The following is an 11,210-nucleotide window of genomic DNA, read 5'->3' as shown; positions in this document are numbered from 1 at the left end:
GGAGAGAGAGAGAGAGAGAGACCAGAGTTCTTCTAGTGGAGAGAGAGAGAGAGAGAGACCAGAGTTCTTCTAGTGGAGAGAGAGAGAGAGAGACCAGAGTTCTTCTAGTGGAGAGAGAGAGAGAGAGACCAGAGTTCTTCTAGTGGAGAGAGAGAGAGACGTGAGTTCTTCTAGTGGAGAGAGAGAGAGAGAGAGAGACCAGAGTTCTTCTAGTGGAGAGAGAGAGAGACCAGAGTCTTCCTAGTGAAAACACAGAGAAAGAGAGAGAGACCATTGAAACATCAATCTGCCTTTCAGACTGTAGACCTATACTGACTATTGAAACATCAATCTATTTTTAAGAAAGCCTGACATTGACATTGATATAGCTGGTAGGAAATGGTTAGATTTGACTCAGGGAATACTGACATTGATTGAGGTACTGTATATTTACAATTTAAACATGCATTCTTGGAGTGCAAGAATCCCCAAAACCTGTTACTGGGATTACCATCTCAATTCATTAACTATTGTATTGCTGTGCCTTTACATATAGCAGATACTCATATAGATGTCATGGGCCCTGTAGAGGTGTTCTGTAACCAGAAGTGGGTTTTACCTGTTCAGGTGTTCTGTAAACAGAAGTGGGTTTACCTGTTCAGGTGTTCTGTAACCAGAAGTGGGTTTACCTGTTCAGGTGTTCTGTAACCGGAAGTGGGTTTTACCTGTTCAGGTGTTCTGTAACCGGAAGTGGTTTACCTGTTCAGGTGTTCTGTAACCGGAAGTGGGTTTACCTGTTCAGGTGTTCTGTAAACAGAAGTGGGTTTACCTGTTCAGGTGTTCTGTAACCAGAAGTGGGTTTACCTCGACAGGGTTCTGTAACCAGAAGTGGGTTTACCCCGACAGGTGTTCTGTAACCAGAAGTGGGTTTACCTCTACAGGTGTTCTGTAACCAGAAGTGGGTTTACCTCTACAGGTGTTCTGTGATATGAAGACGAGAGGTGGAGGCTGGACCGTGCTGCAGCATCGTAGAGACGGAGCCGTGGATTTCCACCGTGGATGGAGGGATTACAAGATGGTATGTTCACTAGAACTTAAACCCAAGATGGTATGTTCACTAGAACTTAAACCCAAGATGGTATGTTCACTAGAACTTAAACCCAAGATGGTATGTTCACTAGAACTTAAACCCAAGATGGTATGTTCACTAGAACTTAACACAAGATGTCAACCAAGTCTTCTTTGGTAGGTCATTGTTTCACTGAAATAGTAGTCAGAGGCTGGGTTGTCTAACTCTTTCACATTACGTCTTACGTCTTTTTCTGTGTGTCGTTCAAATATCTAACATCATTTGTTTTAAATAAAGTCCGACTTTTATTTCAGTGTGTTATCGTGGACAATTCTCAGAGTGTATGAGAGAACGTCATTTATTTAGTTTGGGAATCTGTTTTTGTCACAAGACTTCATCCAAAATCAAGATAGCAAAGTCTCTGAATCACAGGTGGGTTGTTATAACAGTTTGTCAGATCAGGGGGTGGGGGGGGGGGTGTCAGTGGTCATGGATTCATCCCTCTGACTAGACAGCAGGTTTCAATCAATCTAAGGCGGGGTGGACGAGAGGTTTGGAGAGGGTTTAGGACTGGGGAGGCGTGGGATACAGACAGATCTGTGATCTTGGATGACCCTGGTTGTTTTGGTAGGCCACCCCGCTTGTTCCCCTACGACACTCCCTGTTGTTTCACCTGCACTCTCTCTGTCCCTCCCTGACGGTGTCCGATCCCTACACACCACTCACCACACCACATCAGCCAGCCATCCAGCCAGCCCTCCCTCCCTCCCTCCCTCCCTCCCTCCCTCCCTCCCTCCCTCCCTCCCTCCCTCCCTCCCTCCCTCCCTCCCTCCCTCCCTCCCTCCTCCCTCCCTCCCTCCCATGTAGAGTACTGGGGGTCCTGAGAGACTAGTTAACAGGACCAGTAGAGATCCCATTAGAGTACTGGGGGTCCTGAGAGACCTAGTTAACAGGACCAGTAGAGATCCCATGTAGAGTACTGGGGGTCCTGTGAGACTAGTTAACAGGACCAGTAGAGATCCCATGTAGAGTACTGGGGGTCCTAGAGACTAGTTAACAGGACCAGTAGAGATCCCATGTAGAGTACTGGGGGTCCTGAGAGACTAGTTAACAGGACCAGTAGAGATCCCATGTAGAGTACTGGGGGTCCTAGAGACTAGTTAACAGGACCAGTAGAGATCCCACCTTGTAGAGTACTGGGGGTCATAGAGACTAGTTAACAGGACCAGTAGAGATCCCATGTAGAGTACTGGGGGTCCTAGAGAGACTAGTTAACAGGACCAGTAGAGATCCCATGTAGAGTACTGGGGGTCCTGAGAGACTAGTTAACAGGACCAGTAGAGATCCCATGTAGAGTACCGGGGGTCCTAGAGAGACTAGTTAACAGGACCAGTAGAGATCCCACCTTGTAGAGTACTGGGGGTCCTAGAGAGACTAGTTAACAGGACCAGTAGAGATCCCATGTAGAGTACTGGGGGTCCTAGAGAGACTAGTTAACAGGACCAGTAGAGATCCCACCTTGTAGAGTACTGGGGGGTCCTAGAGAGACTAGTTAACAGGACCAGTAGAGATCCCATGTAGAGTACCGGGGGTCCTAGAGAGACTAGTTAACAGGATGTTAACTGTTTGTCCCAGCTTTAGATCCTGCTGTAGTAGGGAAATCCCAACTGTGTCCCAAATGCTACCCTTCTCCCTATATAGTGCACTACTTTTAACCAGGGTTCATAGGTGGCCCATAGGACTCAGGTCAAAAGTAGGGCACTATATAGGTAATAGGGTGACACTTTGGACTCAATCGCAATGTTGTCCAATACTCAACACAAACTGATCTGATGTTCTCACTGCCGTCAATAGTAATGATATACAGAAACGACACGCGGAAGGGAAATGCATGGTTCTCTTTGAGATCCTTAAATCACAGTCTGAGGATACGAGAGACTCTGCTTTTGGCTGTTTGATTAAACGGTTCACTTCCTTCTGCAGCAGATTGAATTGTTTGGTTTGGAAATGGAATAGTCAAAAATGGATCGCGCCACAAACATGCTTTTTAGATATATTTTTCTCAAGAACAATATTTTCACACGTGGATGATAAATATTTGGCCCCAGTCAGAGCGTGGGAGTATGGAGTTTAACGTCAGAGTAAAATCAGGCCTTCTGGACGGATAGTAAACGCTCCCAGACCTCATTCTCACATTCACGTAACCAATAAGAACTGACAGACAGAGACCAAAGAGAGACAGACAGAGACCAGGTCAGAGATATACAGGGACTAACGGTCTGTAGTAGGTCAGAGATATACCAGATATACAGGGACTAACGGTCTGTAGGAGGTCAGAGATATACCAGATATACAGGGACTAACTGTCTGTAGGAGGTCAGAGATATACCAGATATACAGGGACTAACTGTCTGTAGGAGGTCAGAGATATACCAGATATACAGGGACTAACTGTCTGTAGGAGGTCAGAGATATACCAGATATACAGGGACTAACTGTCAGAGAGGTCAGAGATATACCAGATATACAGGGACTAACGGTCTGTAGGAGGTCAGAGATATACCAGATATACCAGATATACATGGACTAACGGTCTGTAGGAGGTCAGAGATATACAGGGACTAACAGTCTGTAGGAGGTCAGAGATATACATGGACTAACGGTCTGTAGGAGGTCAGAGATATACATGGACTAACGGTCTGTAGGAGGTCAGAGATATACAGGAACTAACAGTCTGTAGGAGGTCAGAGATATACAGGAACTAACAGTCTGTAGGAGGTCAGAGATATACAGGAACTAACAGTCTGTAGGAGGTCAGAGATATACAGGAACTAACAGTCTGTAGGAGGTCAGAGATATACAGGAACTAACAGTCTGTAGGAGGTCAGAGATATACAGGAACTAACAGTCTGTAGGAGGTCAGAGATATACAGGAACTAACAGTCTGTAGGAGGTCAGAGATATACAGGAACTAACAGTCTGTAGGAGGTCAGAGATATACAGGAACTAACAGTCTGTAGGAGGTCAGAGATATACAGGAACTAACAGTCTGTAGGAGGTCAGAGATATACAGGGACTAACTGTCAGAGAGGTCAGAGATATACCAGATATACAGGGACTAACTGTCTGTAGGAGGTCAGAGATATACCAGATATACAGGAACTAACAGTCTGTAGGAGGTCAGAGATATACAGGAACTAACAGTCTGTAGGAGGTCAGAGATATACAGGAACTAACAGTCTGTAGGAGGTCAGAGATATACAGGGACTAACTGTCAGAGAGGTCAGAGATATACCAGATATACAGGGACTAACTGTCTGTAGGAGGTCAGAGATATACCAGATATACAGGAACTAACAGTCTGTAGGAGGTCAGAGATATACAGGAACTAACAGTCTGTAGGAGGTCAGAGATATACAGGGACTAACGGTCTGTAGGAGGTCAGAGATATACAGGAACTAACAGTCTGTAGGAGGTCAGAGATATACAGGAACTAACAGTCTGTAGGAGGTCAGAGATATACATGGACTAACAGTCTGTAGGAGGTCAGAGATATACAGGGACTAACAGTCTGTAGGAGGTCAGAGATATACATGGACTAACGGTCTGTAGGAGGTCAGAGATATACAGGAACTAACAGTCTGTAGGAGGTCAGAGATATACAGGGACTAACAGTCTGTAGGAGGTCAGAGATATACATGGACTAACGGTCTGTAGGAGGTCAGAGATATACAGGAACTAACAGTCTGTAGGAGGTCAGAGATATACAGGAACTAACAGTCTGTAGGAGGTCAGAGATATACAGGAACTAACAGTCTGTAGGAGGTCAGAGATATACAGGAATCAACAGTCTGTAGGAGGTCAGAGATATACAGGAACTAACAGTCTGTAGGAGGTCAGAGATATACAGGAACTAACAGTCTGTAGGAGGTCAGAGATATACAGGAACTAACAGTCTGTAGGAGGTCAGAGATATACATGGACTAACAGTCTGTAGGAGGTCAGAGATATACAGGAACTAACAGTCTGTAGGAGGTCAGAGATATACAGGGACTAACAGTCTGTAGGAGGTCAGAGATATACAGGAACTAACAGTCTGTAGGAGGTCAGAGATATACAGGAACTAACAGTCTGTAGGAGGTCAGAGATATACAGGAACTAACAGTCTGTAGGAGGTCAGAGATATACAGGAACTAACAGTCTGTAGGAGGTCAGAGATATACAGGGACTAACAGTCTGTAGGAGGTCAGAGATATACAGGGACTAACAGTCTGTAGGAGGTCAGAGATATACAGGAACTAACAGTCTGTAGGAGGTCAGAGATATACAGGAACTAACAGTCTGTAGGAGGTCAGAGATATACAGGAACTAACAGTCTGTAGGAGGTCAGAGATATACAGGGACTAACAGTCTGTAGGAGGTCAGAGATATACAGGAACTAACAGTCTGTAGGAGGTCAGAGATATACAGGAACTAACAGTCTGTAGGAGGTCAGAGATATACAGGAACTAACAGTCTGTAGGAGGTCAGAGATATACAGGAACTAACAGTCTGTAGGAGGTCAGAGATATACAGGGACTAACAGTCTGTAGGAGGTCAGAGAGGGATTGTCAGAAGTTATCAAGTTATTACCATTTAATAATGTATCTGTTTACTCATAATAACCCTCATGTCTCTTCATCTCAACGGTAGAATGACATTTACATCTTAACACATCTCTGTTGATGTCATCTGTACCCTCGGAAGCGATGTTAGTCATATGACCCTTCGTTCAGTTTGTCCTCTTTCACTAACCGTACCCTTTGCAGGGTTTCGGGGATCCCTCGGGAGAGTACTGGGCAGGAAATGACCTCATCCACCTGCTGACCAGCTCCCAGGAGTACAGTCTCCAGGTGCAGCTGAAGGATGATGAGGGGAACGAGGCCTACTCCCACTACGATCACTTCTATATAGAAGCAGAGGACAAAAACTACAGGTACCAGCATGCAATGCTCCCATTACGATCACTTCTATATTGGACGCAGTGGACAAAAACTACAGATACCTGCATGCAATGCATCATCCCACAGCAGGGAAGGCTGAGAGTCAAATCAAATCAAATATTATTTGTCACATGCTTCAAAAACCACCTGTGTGGACGAACAGTGAAATGCTGACCTCCCAACAATGCAGAGACAAACAAAAGGAACATAAGAACCAAGGAATAAATACATTTTAGAGTAATGATAACTTGGCTATTTACAAGGGGCACTACTTGTACTGTAGGTAGGGGTAACAGCAGTATACTGTAGGTAGGGGTAAAGGATAGATAATAGACAGTAGCAGCAGTATACTGTATGTAGGGGTAACAGCAGTATACTGTAGGTAGGGGTAACAGCAGTATACTGTAGGTAGGGGTAACAGCAGTATACTGTAGGTAGGGGTAACAGCAGTATACTGTAGGTAGGGGTAACAGCAGTATACTGTAGGTAGGGGTAACAGCAGTAAACTGTAGGTAGGGGTAACAGCAGTATACTGTAGATAGGGGTAAAGGATAGATAATAGACAGTAACAGCAGTATACTGTAGGTAGGGGTAAAGGATAGATAATAGACAGTAACAGCAGTATACTGTAGGTAGGGGTAAAGGATAGATAATAGACAGTAACAGCAGTATACTGTAGGTAGGGGTAAAGGATAGATAATAGACAGTAACAGCAGTATACTGTAGGTAGGGGTAAAGGATAGATAATAGACAGTAACAGCAGTATACTGTAGGTAGGGGTAAAGGATAGATAATAGACAGTAACAGCAGTATACTGTAGGTAGGGGAAAGGATAGATAATAGACAGTAACAGCAGTATACTGTAGGTAGGGGTAAAGGATAGATAATAGACAGTAACCGCAGTATACTGTAGGTAGGGGTAAAGGATAGATAATAGACAGTAACAGCAGTATACTGTAGGTAGGGATAAAGGATAGATAATAGACAGTAACCGCAGTATACTGTAGGTAGGGGTAAAGGATAGATAATAGACAGTAACAGCAGTATACTGTAGGTAGGGATAAAGGATAGATAATAGACAGTAACCGCAGTATACTGTAGGTAGGGGTAAAGGATAGATAATAGACAGTAACAGCAGTATACTGTAGGTAGGGGTAAAGGATAGATAATAGACAGTAACAGCAGTATACTGTAGGTAGGGGTAAAGGATAGATAATAGACAGTAACAGCAGTATACTGTAGGTAGGGGTAAAGGATAGATAATAGACAGTAACAGCAGTATACTGTAGGTAGGGATAAAGGATAGATAATAGACAGTAACAGCAGTATACTGTAGGTAGGGGTAAAGGATAGATAATAGACAGTAACAGCAGTATACTGTAGGTAGGGATAAAGGATAGATAATAGACAGTAACAGCAGCATATGTGATGAGTCAAAAGAGTCAATGCAGGTAGGCTAGGTAGCTATTGGTTAACTAACTATTTATCAGTCTTATGGTTTGGGGGTAGACGCTGGTCAGGGTCCTGTTGGTTCCATGGTGTGGAACGCTGAGCTGTAGTCAGTGCACAGCATTCTCACATAGGTGTTCCTTTTGTCCAGGTGGGAAAGGGCAGTGTGGAGTGCAATAGAGATTGCATCATCTGTCGATCTGTTGGGGCGGTATGTAAATTGGAGTGGATAAAGGGTGTCTGGGATGATGGTGTTGATGTGAGACACAGTGATATTCTTTGTGATGAGTAACGACGTTACCTAGACATTTAGATCCAGGATTATCCTAAAATTACCTAAAATCCTACAAAGTTACCTAGACATTTAGAACCAGGATTATCCTTACATTACCTAAAATCCTACAAAGTTACCTAGACATTTAGATCCAGGACCATCCTTATTAAATGACCTAAAATCCTCAGTGTGTTGGCGCTGTATTCATCCTCCTCTGTGTGTGACAAGCCCCCTGAATGGTGCTGGTGTTGGTGAGCTGTCAGATCTGTTGCCAACCTCTGCTGAGCAGCACTCATCTCACCTCGTTGAGTATGTGCTAGGTACATTATCATGCTGAGAACACTGGCTCTCCGCTGGTTTTCCTCTCCAGGGTTGGGTTCATTTAGGGACCTCCCCAGACAGAGGCCTGTGGTGCTGTAGTCAATGAACAGCATTCTCATGTAGGTGTTCCTTTTGTCCAGGTGGGAAAGGGCAGTGTGGAGTACACTAGAGATTGCATCATCTGTGGTTCTGTTGGGGCGCTATGTAAATTGGAGTGGATACAGGGTGTCTGGGATGATGGTGTTGATGTGAGCCATGACCAGCCTTTCAAAGCATTTCATGCTACATATGTGAGTGCTACAGGACAATAGCCATTTAGGCAGGTTACTTTTGCATTCTTGGACACAGGGATTATGGTGGTTTGCTTGAAACATGTAGGTATTACATACTGGGTCAGGGAGAGGATGAAAATGTCAGTGAAGACCAGCTGGTCAGCGCATGTTCTGAGTACATGTGCTGGTTGCCCTGCGGCCTTGTGAATGTTAACCTGTTTAAAGGGCTTACTCACATCAGTGATCACACAGTCGTCCGGAATGGCTGGTGCTGTCATCTATGGTTCAGTGTTGCTTGCCTCGGAAGTAAGCATAGAAGGCATTTAGCTCATCTGGTCGGCTCACGTCACTGGGCAGCTCACGGCTGGGTTTCCCTTTCTACACCATGATAGTTTGCAAGCCCTGCCACATCCGTCGAGTGTCAGAACAAGTGTAGTAGGATTCAAATTAGATTTTTGTCCTGTATTGATTCTTTGCCTGTTTGATGGTTTGTCAAAGGGTGCAGCAGGATTTATTATAATTGTTCAGATTAGTCTCCTGTTCCTTAAAACAGCAGCTCAAGCCTTTAGATCAGTGCGGATGAATCCCAGAACATATTCCAGTCTGTGCTAGCGAAACAGTCCTGTAGCTTAGCAACAATTTCATCGGACCACTTCTGTATTGAGCGAATCAATGGTACTTCCTGTTTGAGATTTTTGTTTGTAACGCAGGAATCAGGAGGATAAAGTTATGGTCAGATTTGCCAAATGGATGATGAGGGAGAGATTTGTATGAGTCTCTGTGTGTGGAGTAAAGGTAGTCTAAAATCAGCTTCGATCTCCAGCCCATCAGACTGTTAAACAGTCTCCACTAGCCGACCTCTTCCTTTTCCCATCTCCAGCCCATCAGACTGTTAAACAGTCTCCACTAGCCGACCTCTTCCTTTTCCCATCTCCAGCCCATCAGACTGTTAAACAGTCTCCACTAGCCGACCTCTTCCTTTTCCCATCTCCAGCCCATCAGACTGTTAAACAGTCTCCACTAGCCGGCCTCCGCCAAGTACCCTGACCTGAACCTTAACCACTTTTCTAGCCGGCTTCCACCCGGTACTCTACCCTGCACCTTAGAGACTGCTGCCCTATGCACATAGAGTCATGGAACACTGGTCACTTTAATCCTGTTTACATACTGTTTTACCCATTTTATAGACTGTATTCTAGTCATGGTTCATACTTGTTGGTATTACGAAGCTGTTGGAGCTAGGAACACAAGCATTTAGCTGCACCTACGATAACATCTGCAAATATGTGTACGCTTTGATTTGATTTGAACTGACTTAATCTGGGTCTGGAAAACGCGCCCTATGTGTTGACAGTTCTGGTCCGTTCCCTCTCCCAGTCTCCATGCCCAGGGGTTCAGTGGTACCGCTGGTCGCACCAGTAGTCTGACCCAGCATGGGACCCAGTTCAGCACCAAGGACCGAGACAACGACCGCTGCTCCTGCAAGTGTGCTCAGATGTCTTCTGGAGGTATTCAGATCCCTGTTTCATCTTTCCCTACTTTCTATCTTTCTTCTCACTTCCTGTTTCATCTTTCTTTTTTTCCCTACTTTCTATCTTTCTTCTCACTTCCTGTTTCATCTTTCTCTTTCCCTAGGTTCTATCTTTCCTCTCACTTCCTGTTTCATCTTTCTCTCTTTCCCTACGTTCTATCTTTCCTCTCACTTTATTTTCATCACTTCCTGTTTCATCCTCATGTAAAGTAGTACATGAACCTACATGAAATCACTTTTTATGACCTTTGACCTTTTGACCACACTACCCGCTTTTCCCTCTTTGTTCCATTCTCTATCCACTAGGTCCTGACCTCTAACCCCTGACCTCTCCACTAGGTTCTGACCTCTGCCCTCTCCACTAGGTCGGTGGTTTGAGGCGCGTGGTCCCTCTGCCATCTCTGTGGTCCTCAAACCACCTACTCAAACCACTGTGGCCCTCTCTCTTCCTGACACCTGACCTCTAACCCGTGACCTCTCCCCTCTCCACTAGGTTGGGGGTTTGAGGCGTGTGGTCACTCTGCCCTTTCTCTCTTCCTGACCCCTGACCTCTAATCCCTGACCTCTTACCTCTCCACTAGGTTGGTGGTTTGAGGCGTGTGGTCCCTCCAACCTGAACGGTATCTACTACGCTGGCGTCTCCAACGTGGTCCGTTACAACGGCATCAAGTGGTACTACTGGAAGGGCGCCAGCCTCATGGCGACCATGACGACCATGATGGTTCGACCCGCAGGCTTCTGAGGGATAACAGCTGCGATAGCTGATGATTTCAAAGGGGAAGCGACTGATGACATCACCCTGACTGACTAAATTACTGACAGATGAGCGAATAATGAAGTTTGACAGACAGTTGGAATACGTTATTTGAGTGGCGATTTTAGAAATGTTTGATTGATGGACATTTTTCTCAAAAAATGTATTCTGTTGGCCTCCCGAGTGGTGCAGTGGTCTAAGGCACTGCGTTGCTGTGTTAGCCGTGCCACTAGAGATTCTGGGGTCGAGTCCAGTCTCTGTCGGAGCCGGCCCGCGACTGGGAGACCCATGGGGCGGCGTGCAATTGGCCTAGCGTCGTCCGGGTTCGGGAAGGGTTTGGGATGTCCTTGTCCCATCGCGCTCTAGCGACTCCTGTGGTGGGCCGGGTGCAGTGCACGCTGACACGGCCGCCAGGTGTACGGTGTTTCCTCCGACACGTTGGTGCGGCTGGTTTCCGTGTTAAGTGGGCATTGTGTCAAGAAGCAGTGAGGCTTGTTCGGGTTGTGTATCAGAGGAAGCACAGCTCCCGACCTTCACCTCTCCTGAGTCCATACAGGAATTGCAGCGATGAGACAAGAC

General features: G+C 45.5%; 1 protein-coding gene across 1 annotated transcript in view; it reads left to right on the top strand.

Moving 5' to 3' along the window:
* The window catches only part of LOC109885462 (angiopoietin-2-like), a 35,254-nt gene extending 24,263 nt beyond the window's left edge, over positions 1–10,991 (top strand). Inside the window, exons 6-9 of the mRNA XM_031787577.1 lie at positions 956–1,057; positions 5,857–6,023; positions 9,724–9,854; positions 10,459–10,991. Coding sequence (XP_031643437.1) covers positions 956–1,057; positions 5,857–6,023; positions 9,724–9,854; positions 10,459–10,619 — 561 coding nt within the window. The 3' untranslated portion in view covers positions 10,620–10,991. The remainder of the gene's footprint in view (positions 1–955; positions 1,058–5,856; positions 6,024–9,723; positions 9,855–10,458) is intronic.
* The last annotated feature ends 219 nt before the right edge of the window (positions 10,992–11,210 follow it).

Source organism: Oncorhynchus kisutch, linkage group LG14, assembly GCF_002021735.2.
Source record: "Oncorhynchus kisutch isolate 150728-3 linkage group LG14, Okis_V2, whole genome shotgun sequence".
Classification (NCBI taxonomy): domain Eukaryota; kingdom Metazoa; phylum Chordata; class Actinopteri; order Salmoniformes; family Salmonidae; genus Oncorhynchus; species Oncorhynchus kisutch.
This window is presented reverse-complemented; position numbering and strand designations above follow the sequence as displayed.